General features: G+C 49.6%; 1 protein-coding gene across 3 annotated transcripts in view; it reads left to right on the top strand.

Annotated features, from left to right (window-relative positions):
• The window catches only part of TRIO (trio Rho guanine nucleotide exchange factor), a 370,817-nt gene that overhangs the window by 342,266 nt on the left and 15,920 nt on the right, over positions 1-12,631 (top strand). For all 3 annotated transcript variants that reach the window (XM_039474054.2, XM_039474085.2, XM_074387142.1), the window contains exons 47-49: positions 2,555-2,732; positions 5,357-6,147; positions 10,469-10,716. In XM_039474054.2, the coding sequence (XP_039329988.1) occupies positions 2,555-2,732; positions 5,357-6,147; positions 10,469-10,716 (1,217 nt within the window). The remainder of the gene's footprint in view (positions 1-2,554; positions 2,733-5,356; positions 6,148-10,468; positions 10,717-12,631) is intronic.

Raw genomic sequence — 12,631 nt, 5'->3', positions numbered from 1 at the left:
TACCTTGATGCTTGGTTTAAGTACTTGATAATTTTCTAGTATATTTAAGAGCCCTTGAATTCATCTCATTTTCTCTTCTACCGTCTTTGTTCTTGAGTGGCTAATGTCTTGTACACACCTCTATGTGACCACAGCCATTCGTTCTTACCGTGAAGAAAAGAACTGGTCATGGTTAGTGTTTGTGCACCACCTTCTCTAAGACCATGAAAAACTGGTTTAGACTTGATAGCATGGATTTGGGGGATTGCTGTATGATCAGGGAAAAAGCTAACTCAGTATCTTCTTCTCTTCCTCCACTCACCAAGGAGGTACTGAGCACTCAGCAGCAGGCGTGAGGGCTCCAGGAATGGCCCAGATGGATGCCCTCTCTGCCCTAATGTAGCTTATCCTCTAATAGGAAAGGAAGACAGAGGGACAAAGAAAATAATTGCAGATGGCCCTCAAGTCTATAAAAGGGCCAAACCAAGGGTGAAGTAGAGAGGAGCAGAGGGAAGGCCTGAGGTTCCAGCAGATGATCCCTGGGAGATACACGTCTCTGCTGGGTTTCTTCTGGCTCTGCAGCTGTGCAGACCCTGAGGTCAGAAGGGAGATTCACTTCCCTTTGGAAGGGCCTCCTGCCCTACGCCACCAGGAACAGGTACTGGGAGCTCTCAGACCCTGCACACCCTGCAGGCCTCACAGCACACAGATAGAACATTGCATCCTCCCCCATCCAGCTCCCCACTCAGGCTTTTGTTGACTATCTTCAGCAGACTCCACTTGCCTAAACCCAGGGTGGGTCGGTCCACGGGCACAGATGCCAGGGCGGGGGTCTCTACCCCCCAGCACCTTGGAAGGTTCTGGAGCCAGATAGCTGGAGAAGGAGGTTGCCTTTGCATAAGGCTGGGCTGCAGGCCCTCACACCTCCCACTACCCACCTGCCCCTCCAGACTCCGTCTTTTGAGGCCCCTCACCCTGAGGCCATGTCGGGCACAAACCCTCTATGCTCACAACTACACTGAGCCTCATCCCCCGAACTGTGACCCCTCCCCTCAACTGTGCACCCATCCCCTGCACTGTACCCATCCCCTGAGAACTGCCCACCCATTCTTTTCACAAGTCTTTTGGCAGAAAATCACTCCAGCACCGTAGGAATTTTGTATATATTTCTTACATATTGTTTTTATAAAATTATTTTACATATTTTAATTATGATATCACATGTACTTTTGAAACGTAAGTTTTACTGATACTTGAGATTTGTTTAATGATGTCATTTATTCCCTGGGAAGTAAGGGGTAAATACTGAGTCATCATAGAGGGGTTTAGGTAACAGGTAATCCCAGACCCACATTTCTAGTTAATTGTTCAAGCTATTAGTTCAGACTCTTTAGTTTAACAGCCTCATCATCCCCATGTACCTGAGTTAAGAGGCATTGAAAAGCTTCAGATGCTTTCTGAGGCAGTAAAAATGGCAGCTCAACTGAAAACTGCTTGTTTCAGTATTGTGGTAGGATGAACTTCACTCTGCACTTGGCCAGTGGAGATAAATGTGCCTTAATTTTTTATTGTGATAAAATACACATAAAATGTGCCATCTTTTGATGTCTAGTTCCATGGAATTAAGAACATTCATGTTGTGCAGCCATCATCATCATCCATCTTCACAACTCTTCATCTTGCAAAACTAAAACTCTGTACCCATTAAACACTAATCCCCACTTCCCCCTCCCCACGCCTCTGGCAACCTCCACTCTACTTTCTATCTCCAAATTTGACTGCGTTAAGGACTTCCTGTATGTGGAATCATAACAATGGCTGTATTTTGGGACTGGCATATTTCAGTTAGCATAACGTCTTCAAGGTTCATCCATGTCATAGTATAGCAGGAGCAGCGGGGAACAAACCTCTCGAACACCAAACTGAGGAAGGACGTGGCTTTTTATTCAGCTGGGAGCTGCAGGGAGCTTCAGCCTCATTCACCAAGCTCCCGGAGCTGTAGCTTCTCTCTCTTTTTATAGGCTTACAAGGGTAAAGAGGAAACAGGTGGAACTATGTCATTGTCCATTTACTGGATGCCCAACCTTTCAATCTTTTGGCTTCATTGATTTGCTAATTCATAGGCAGTGCGAGTGAGGACCAGTGGAAGGGGGAGCTTACAGAGACAAGACAAAAGCAACGAGCTATTTATTAGCAGAGGTGTTTCCAGGAGGGAGCCTGGTCTGTGGAGACATGGGGGCATGAACCAGTGGTGGGCTCCAGCCGGCAAAGATAGCATTCATTTGCAGCTTTTTTAGGGTTAACATACAGCAGAGATGCTGGGAACTAAAGAGGGAGTTATTTTCCCAGCTCTTTGGTATTTTATTTCATTTTTTTTCCTTCTTCACTCTCCTTTCCATCTAGAAGAGGGGGGAAGAGGTGAAATTAAAAGAGGCAAGGGGGTCTCCCCTCTCAGTAGCATGTGTCAGAATTTCTTTCCTCATTAAGGCTGAATAACTGTGCATATATCCCCCATTTTCTTCCTTCCACCTGTTAGCTATTATGAATAATGCTTTATTATTATTATTTTCTTAAGGTGAGCTGCCTTTGCCTGGACGAAAATGTGGAAAATGATCCCTGTAAATTTGCTCTGACATCAAGGACAGGTGACGTGGTAGAGACCTTCATTTTGCATTCATCTAGTCCAAGTGTCCGGCAAACTTGGATCCATGAAATCAACCAAATTTTAGAAAACCAGCGCAATTTTTTAAATGGTAATGTGTGTTTCTGTTACTAGATGTGTGCTGTCTTTTTGAATGTACACACTGTTTTTATCTTCTCCCTCCCATTCATACTCATACTGACAGAATTTAGCACTTACCACACCTCGGGCACTGTCTAGATCAGGGGTCCCCAAACTTTTTACACAGGGGGCCAGTTCACTGTCCCTCAGACCGTCGGAGGGCCGGACTATGCAAGGTGTGACACCCGTCACAGCCAGCGCTGCTGCCTCCACTATCCCAGACAGCGATATACAGTGTCACAGGCCCAGCACCACGTCCAGTGCTGTATACAGGGATGGCGGTGATCAGCCTGTGACACTGTGTATACAGCGTCCTGGACATCTGCAGCAGCGGTGGGCCTCTTCTGTGGGAAGCCCACTGCTGCATGTTTCCCCTATTATAGGACACCTCCTAAAAATAAGACAGCCCCCATCTTTTGGGGGTAAAATTAATATAAGACAGGGTCTTATACTAGGGGAAACACGGTGTGTAGTAATGTGGGGGAGACTTTTGGGCAAAGGGAGGTTATAGGGGCCATTATGTTGTTGTACATTTTGGGGAGTATGGGGGCCATTGTACTGTGTAGTAATGGTTATAGTGCTTTGCCTTTCTTCCTACTTCTGTTATTTCACACTGCTCCCGGTGATGTGGGGCACCGCAGCCACAGACCGGATGTGCGTCATAGGATGCGCTTCCGGAGCCGTGACTTGTGCGTCCCGCGTCACCGGAAGTAGTACTGTACGTGAGTGACGCCGCGCTTTGCGGCACCGCCACATCCAATCCTCACTGACCACCAATGAAAGAGGTGCCCCTTCCTGAAGTGCGGCGGGGGCCGGGGGCCGGATAAATGGTCTCAGGGGGCCGCATGCAGCCTGCGGGCCGTAGTTTGGGGACCCCTGGTCTAGATATTGCTTTATTTCATCTTCACAACCACCCTGTGTGGCCAGGACTATTATTATCCCCCCTTTACAGATGAGAAAGCTGGGGTGCTGAGCAGCTAAGTAATTTGCCCCAACTCCCACAAGTTGTTGGGGGCAGAGTCAGGACTCAGAGCAGCCATCTGGCTCTTGGTCTGTGCCCCTCGCAGCTCCACTGTTCCACTCTGTCTCACACAGAACATGCATGAGGGCCCTGTCCTACGAAGAGGAGTTTGGTTTGCAAGAACAGAAGGCAGATGGCATTGACCAAAGACCTTCCTGAGGGCCTTGCACACCCACAACTCATTTCCCCATTAGAAAATAAGAGACAGTTCAGTCCTTCCCTGCTTCCATGACTTGAGGGATTGCAGAGGAGCTGTAGAACACAGCGGGCGTGGCTACACTACCCTCTTAATGTATATGATCTTTTTGCAACTGTTGGGGCTTCAACACTAGCTTTTAATTTGATGATCAGCGAAGAACTTTGAGAATTATAGTCGGAAGCTATGTGCTCATGTAATCTGTCTCTTCTGAGTCCTGTCCTTCATGTTCATATTCATCTTCTGCATCTGTGCCTGCCTAGGCTCAGTAGGATGTTGTAATGTTCTCTGTCACAAGAAAGCCACCTCTGCACCTTGCATGACATTCAAGAGCCAGGAACGTAGGCACTCAGTGAAAAATCTCAAGACTTACGGCATTTTTGGCCAAGTGTTTGTTGCCTGGGTGTTAACTCCAGGTCTCCATCCTGCTTGCAAGTTGGTAATTGTTTAATCTGCAGCTAGGGTTGGGCACATGAGGATAGGAAGGGACAGTCCCTTGGGCATGAAGGAGGTTTCATGTGTTGTTCTGATATGGTGCATTGAGTAGCTTGGAATTGAGAATGCTCTAAATTTTTAGCATTGTCTTTAAAATAGAATGAACTGCCCCTAGACTGCAAGCATGGCCTATGATGTCAACCCACTCAGCTGAGTAACTAATAATACCTATTCCAGAGGATTAAGGAGATCGGTAATGGGATGGGAGCTCGGGACTGTTTCACCTGCTTTTTGCGCTCCTCCTACTCCTGGAAGAGGCTGTGGCCAGCACAGAGTTTGTAGAATGCCTGAGGCTGGAGCTGGGGCTGCATCTGGCCCCTGTGTTTTTCAAAGGCTCTAACACTTGGTTTCTTCGTGTTTCCGTATATGTTATTTTGGCCGGATTCCTGTTTTTCCACTATGAAGATGTAAGAAAACTGAGGCACTCAAGTCAAGAGATGGGACAGCCCCCTCCCTGGGGGCCTCGGGGAGCGCCTTAGCTTCCCTCAGGGCGGTGTTCAGCTCGCAGAGCAGAGGTGGTCTATAAAACCGCCTCCAGGGCAGCCCCGGGGTTTCTTTTTTACCCCAGGACTCTGGTTTAGGCAAGAACTTTGCTGAAGCTAGTTGGTAGCTGGAGGAGTTCTAGTCAAATCTGTTGCCTTGGTCTCCATCCATACTGGCCCTTTGTCCGGGATGTGCTGAGGGATGCGGCCTTTCCACCTGCTGCACTGAGCAGGCACCCCCAATCCCTTGACAAGCAGGGGCCTCTTCTAGCTCTGCCGATGGGTGGGATTGCCCTGCACCCCTGCCATGACCCATCCTGGGGTGGGCCCCGTTCTTCCCTCACCCTGTGATGTGCTGCTTGGCGCCCTGACCCAGTCTCTCCCGCTGTCTTGTCTTACAGCCTTGACATCACCAATCGAGTACCAGAGGAACCACAGCGGGGGCGGCGGCGGCAGCGGGGGCGGCGGCGGGGGTGGGGGCAGCGGCAGCAGCGGGGCTCCCAGTGGCGGCAGCGGCAGCCACAGCGGTGGCCCCGGGAGCTGCGGCGGCGCCCCCAGCACGAGCAGGAGCCGGCCCTCCCGGATCCCCCAGCCTGTCCGACACCACCCCCCCGTGCTGGTCTCCTCTGCAGCCTCGAGCCAGGCAGAGGCAGACAAGATGTCAGGTACGTCCACTCCCGGGCCCTCCCTGCCTCCCTGCGTGGCCCCCGAGGCCGGCCCCAGCGCTCCCGGCAGGCGGCCCCCCAGCGCGGACGCCGAGGGGTCGGAGCGAGAAGCGGAGCCGATCCCCAAGATGAAGGTGCTGGAGAGCCCCAGGAAATGCGCCGCGAACGCCTCGGGGCCGAGCCCAGACGCCCCCGCTAAGGACGCGCGCGCGAGCCTGGGTGCCCTGCCGCTGGGGAAGCCCCGGCCCGGGGCCGCGTCGCCGCTGAACTCGCCGCTCTCCAGCGCGGTCCCTTCTCTCGGCAAGGAGCCCTTCCCCCCCAGCAGCCCCCTGCAGAAGGGGGGCTCCTTCTGGAGCTCCATCCCCGCCTCCCCTGCCAGCCGGCCCGGCTCCTTCACCTTCCCGGGGGACAGCGACTCCCTCCAGCGCCAGACGCCCCGCCATGCAGCCCCCGGCAAAGACACGGACCGCATGAGCACCTGCTCGTCGGCCAGCGAGCAGTCCGTGCAGTCCACCCAGAGCAACGGGGTAAGCGCGCCGGGGGGCCCGCGCCCGCCCGCCCCCCTGCCTCTGTCCCGCCAGCTCCTCTAAACGCCTCGGCTGTCCTCACTAACTCGGCTGCCCAGCGCTCTCCGCCGCCCACCCGGGCGCCCGACCTCTGCGGGACCGTGCTAACCCTCCTGCGGGCAGGCCTGCGGCGCTACTAACTCCTCCTTGCTTTGTTCGTGTCTCCTAATAAGAGCAAGCCGATCATTAACCTTCTCAACGCAGCGTCTTTTGGTTTCTTTCATTTCCAACCAGCAGAATATCATGGAACTTTCTTTTTTAACCTCTGCCTTCCTCACGCACCTATTTTTTGGAGGGGTCCTTTTCCCTGCTCTCTACCTCCTGTTTAAATTGAAACCTGTACACTTTAAGCTTTTTGCTCATCGCTTGGTTTTGCTCTTTTATGCCTTAAATTATCTTTGCGGCATTTTTGACTCATCTGCTGGGGAAGACCATTCCCTCAAGAAAACTTCCAACAGCAACTCAAAGCAAACTAAGATGACAAAATGGGGGGAAAGAATCTGTCCACTGGGAACGCTTTACGTCACCGTGTCGCTCTGGAAGAGAGACTGCTCTGGGCACCTGGCGAGGCGGCTCTGCAGTGCAGGCTGGGGCGGGTCCCTGCGGCCTGCCGGGCTCTGGCCTGGTTTTGCCCGTCACTCATGCTGCCGTCTCAAGCACAAGGGTTGCTGTGTGGGTTTTCCCTGTTTCCTGCTTCCTCACTGTCCTACCCACCTGTTTCCTACAGGGCAGATGGCCTGGCCCGTAACACTTTCCTGAAGGCATGCGTGAGTGAATAGAACTGTTCTAATGAGTGTATGTTTGAACGCTTTATAAATTTTTAAATACATTTCTCTAAAAGGGTCTGTGTCTCTCTTTATATTAAAAAAAAAAAAGTCTAGCTTTTGCATGTCTTTCTCTTTCCTCTGGACTTATTAATGCCTTAATTGATTTGACTTGGTCTTGTCCTTTCCTACTGTTTTTTGTTATGTATTTTGTTAAACATTATATTTAATTGGGGAAGAAATTAACAAATGGGTCTTGATATATTAATTTACAGTTGAAGTGGCCAGGTAGGCATCCGCTGTAGTGACCACTGAGCAAGGCGGCCTCACAGTAGGTTGCACATGCTAGGTAGGCAGGTATGCTAGGTGGGTTAGTATCTGAACATATATTTCAGTCCCATTGTGGGTGGGGAGAGACGCAGTCGACCCAGTGATAAGCTATACCCATCAGCACTTAGTTGGATACTCAGTATCGAGGAGTGACCTTACAGCTGTGACCCTCACTGAATCTGCCAATTAGTTTCTCTGGAGCTCATCATAACCTGGACACATTCCCATTCAGCACAAGAGGAGATTTCAGAGTCTGTGTTTCAGAATTAACACTTCAGCTGCTCCAAGATGGGAGCTAATGCCAGTCTTCTCTGGACATTCACGAGAAGACATGCCCCGGCTCCATCCCGAATGCTCACTCTGAGGCCAAGGTACAGTCTGCAGGTGGCATGTGTTCCTGCAAGCTTTAGACTGGGAAAGTTGCCTTTGCCTTCTCACTTCCTCTTCCCACTTGTTCTATGTGGCAGGGAACCTGGAAAGGCAACTTGCTGGACAGGATTTCAGACAAGTCAAAATGCCTCCTTACAGAAACGCCCTAGAGACCTAGGAAGACTTCAGAGCTCGAAAGTGGGGCTTTAAAAATGCCCTCCAAGCTAGGCATGGTGGCTCACGCCTGTAATCCCAACACTTTGGGAGGCCAAGGCGGGCAGATCACAAGGTCAGGAGTCTGAGACCAGCCTGGCCAGCATGATGAAATCCCATCTCTACTAAAAATACAAAAAATTAGCCGGGCATGGTGGCACTGTAGTCCCAGCTACTCTGGAGGCTGATGTAGAATTGCTTGAACCCAGCAGGCAGAGATTGCAGTAAGCTGAGATTGCACCATTGCATTCCAGCCTGGGCGACAGTGAGACTCCATCTCAAATATATATATATATATGCCCTCCAGGATTCTGAAGTATATCAGAATTTACATTTACACTTCTGTCCCCCTGGAGATCTGCAGAGGCCTCCCTTTCCTTGACCACTTGTGTCAAGCTGTCTGTGGTCACAGTCAAGCAGCTGTACCCAGTCCATAGCCTGGCTCCTTCCGCCTTTAGATGAGCAGCTTCTGCAAAGCTCTGCTGAGAACAGGAGTGACATGGATGTGGATCAACCTAAACCATGACTGCACCAGTCCTTCCTGCGGCCCTGTGGTCTGGCCTTTTGCCCTGCTTTATTGGGCAGCAGTAAAAGTGCATGCACATTGGAGTCACCCCAGCCTGGCCTTTCTTGCTCAGGCCAAGTGGCCAGTGCAAGCTCATTGACCTTGCACTCTGAAGGACTGATGACCACGCCCGCTGGTGGGGTGGTTGTGAGAATTAAGCAGGATAGATTTGAAATGCCTGGTACATAGGAGATGCCCAGAAAATACTAATAGTTATGATTATAGTAGCAAAGTACTCTAATTACAAGATTGTAGCCTGGTATATCATCAGAAGCAGCTATGCTGCAGAAGTTGATTTTCTGTTTACGTATTCTTGGAAATTTAGCTTTGTAATCTCAAAACTCTTGAGCATTATCATGTAAGTCAGAATACTAAAGTCCATGCTAAAAGTATAATATTGCATAAATGAGTATGCCCAAACCAAAGCCTGCCCTGTACAACATCCTTTGAGCTGAGGAGCCACAGGCAAACAGTGGGCACCCACAGGGATGGGAACAGAAGCAGACTCCTCCACGGCAGAGACGAGGAACAGGAGCCGGGCAGCACCACCATGCTTATTTTAAATATGCACTACAGGTTTCGATTCAGAGCCTGGCAGCTGGAATTCCCAGTGGCTCACTTGTTGGCTCTCTCAGTCTTGACATTGTGGAGGAGGGCCAGAGGTCTCTTCCCTCTGGTCCTCTTGGCAGCTACAGCAGTCCACCACCTGCTCCAACATGTCCTGATACCAGCTCAGTAGACCAGGGCTGGGAGGCGGTAGAGCAGGGTGTTCTAATGGCATCTGCACTGACCCAGGATCTACCCAGGGCATCGGAGAGCCCAGCAGAAGCTAGCACCTTTGGAGTCTTGGGAATCCATGAACATCCCAACAGCATCCTCGGTGGAAGCCTTTGAGCACAAGTTCACGGGAACAAGGCACCAGATGCCATTTCTCACATTCCACTCCATAGAGGGGCCTCAGCAGTTGGCAGGGGATCTGCGCTTTCTCCTCCACCCAGAGCCATAGGCCACGCGCTAGATGGGAGTTTGGGACAAACACTGCCATTTGTGTTTCTTCTCAGCGTGTGGCCTGGGTAGGGCCTTAAGAAATCCTCTTTGTCTTACTATTGCACCCTGGCCTCATTGACTGGGCCACTCACCATGAATTGAATTCCTGCTACATGGCAGCCCTGTGACTGCAGAGACTGGGTCCCATGGGGGCAGCGGCATAAGGGGGGCAGGGTACGCATCCCACACCAGAATCTGTTCCCAAAGCTTGAGTCACAGCACCTGTGGCGAGTGGTACTGGGATGCTTTGTGATATGTTCCCATGGCAGCAGCCTTGAGGACACTTGAGTCATGCAAGCTCATGAGAGGGACACCCAGCAAGCTCCTACGCTGGAGACAGAGCTGCTCTCCCTAAGAGCAGAATAGTGATCAATTTATGTTCAGGTGCTCCGTGTTCTTTTTGAAGAAAAGAAATAGAAATGATCAGGCATGTCACAACTTAGCATGATTCTAAAATATGCATTCCCAATGAACATTCTATCTGGAAGATTTGGGGACTTCTCTATTATGGAATCCATCAGTGAGATGAAGATTAATTTTGCATCAGTTAATTTTAATACCTTTTTTCAACTGATAATGATACGGTGACATGGCTGTTTGCTTAGGAATAGCCTAACGTGTAAATGAGAAGTGACATTGTAGTCTTGAAAAAAAAAAGGAGTAACCTAACATGGCGTCAACATGAGGTCTGAGATGTCCCTGTGAGGGTGCCAGGAAGGTCACAGTGTAACCAGCTCCCAACGCCAGAGCCTCTATTGCAGTGAATTTTTTAAGAGCGTCCCTAAATTGCTTTCTAGAGAACCCACTTTTTCAGTTATTGAAATCGATGCACAGGGTTAGCCAGAGGGTAAAGGAAAAGTTGAAAGTTTCGATGCTGCCTGGTGAGCCCTGCACTGGATCGTGGTGCCGCAGGGCACACTAGCACGGGACTTCATGTGATCAGGCCTCGTTTCAGTTCCCCCTGCCTTCTCTGTCTTCATCTGTCCCTCTGCAGAGTGAAAGCAGCAGCAGTAGCAACATCTCCACCATGTTGGTGACACACGATTACACGGCAGTGAAGGAGGATGAGATCAACGTCTACCAAGGAGAGGTCGTTCAAATTCTGGCCAGCAACCAGCAGAACATGTTTCTGGTGTTCCGAGCCGCCACTGACCAGTGCCCTGCAGCCGAGGGCTGGATTCCGGGCTTCGTCCTGGGCCACACCAGTGCAGTCATCATGGAGAACCCCGACGGGACTCTCAAGTGAGTGCTTGACGGCAATAGCAGCCGGGCAGGCAGCAGAGGGAGGGGCCACAGCACCCTTGAGGCATAAGAACCCAACCGGGGTAAGCATGTGGAAGGGAGAGCAGCGCTGGGGTGTTCATACTGGTTCAGCTCTGAGCACATGGGGAGATGGGTGGCCTTCCCTCTCACACTCATGCTCATGCTCACAGGGTCTTTGAATAATCTGCATTTAGAAATAGTCTGCCTTAGCCCATTGTTAAGGAATCCCATTTGACAGCATTTTGTGTTAGTCATAACTCACAAAAGTGTGTTTTTTGTTTGTTTGTTTTGTTTTGATGGAGTCTCGCTCTGTCACCCAGACTGGAGTTCAGTGGCGTGATCTTGGCTCACTGCAACCCCCACCTCCTGGGTTCAGCAGTTCTCCTGCCTCAGCCTCTTGAGTAGCTGGGACTACAGGTGTGCACCACCACACCTGGCTAATTTTTGTATTTTTAGTAGAGACAGAGTTTTACCACATTGGTCAGGCTTGTCTTGAACTCCTGACCTCATAATCCACCCACCCCAGCCTCCCAAAGTGCTGGGATTACAGGCATGAGCCACTATACCTGGCTGGGTTTGTGTTTTTTGTTTTTTGTTTCTTTAAACCTAAGGGGGAAATATCTCCCATTTTTCTTTCTTCAAAATACATTGTTAGGCCCCGTTTTAGTCAGGGTTCTTCAGAGGAGCAGAACCAGTAGGGAGTGTGCATAGATACCAGCGTAGACACAGGCACACCTCTTTTGTGTGTGTGTTTTGCTTTAATGTGCTTTGAAGATGTTGCCTTTTAACACGAGTTTTGTGGCAGCCCTATGTCAAGCAAGTCTCTCAGTGCTATTTATCCAACAACATGTGATCCCACTCTGTATTTATGTTACATGTTGGTAATTCTCACAATATTGACACATTTTGTTGTTATATTTGTTATGGTGATACGTAGTTAGTAATATTTGATGTTACTATTATAATTGTTTTCAGCAACTATGAACTGCACACATACAAGATGGCAAACGTAATAAATGTGTGTGTTCTAACTGCTCCACCAGCTGTCCATTCCCCCATCTGTCTCCCTCTCCCCAGGCCTGCCTACGACACAATAATATCAAAATTAGACCAGTTAATAACCCTACAGTGGCCTCTAAATGTTTACATGTCTCTCACTTTAAATCAAAAGTTATAATTTAATGAGAAAGCCATGTCAAAAGTGGATACAGGCCGAAAGCTAGGCCTCTTGCACCAAACAGCCAAATCATGAATGCAGAGGAAATAAAAGTGCTACCCACTAAACAGACAAATAGTAAGAAGGTGAAACAACCTTTTCTGAGACAGAGAAAGTTTGAGTGGTCTGAATAGAAGATCAAACCAGCCACAACTTTACCTTAAGCCAAAGCCCAACCTAGAATAAGGCCCCCCTCTCTCCAGTTCCGTAAAGCCTGAGAGATATGAGGAAACTGCAGAAGAAAAGTTGGAAACCAGCAGAGATTGATTCATGAGGTTTAAGGAAAGCTAATCCTATAACATGAAAGGGTTAGAGGCTAATGCAGCTGGTTACTTTAAGTTGAAGCCAATGCACATTTACCATTCTGAAAATCCTGGGATCCTTAAGAAATATGCTAATTACGATCCCACCTTATATACCAAAAGGTTAATTTAGTTAAGAAACATGAAGCCAGTTTTGCTACGTTAAGTATTATTTGACTGAGTTTGGTGCTGGGTTTTACAAATCTTCATCCCCCTGGAATGCCTGCTGTTTAGAGACATCTCCTCTGCCTGTGCTCTGGAAATGGACAACAAAGCCTGGCTGACAGAACATCTGTACATCATGTATTTACAACATGGTTTACTGAGTATTTTAAGCCCACTGTCGACACGTACTGCTCAGAAAACAAAAATTCTT

Source organism: Saimiri boliviensis, chromosome 1 (assembly GCF_048565385.1).
Source record: "Saimiri boliviensis isolate mSaiBol1 chromosome 1, mSaiBol1.pri, whole genome shotgun sequence".
NCBI classification, from domain to species: Eukaryota; Metazoa; Chordata; class Mammalia; order Primates; family Cebidae; genus Saimiri; species Saimiri boliviensis.
The sequence above is the reverse complement of the archived record's forward strand: the minus strand, read 5'-3'. Positions and strand labels throughout refer to the sequence as shown.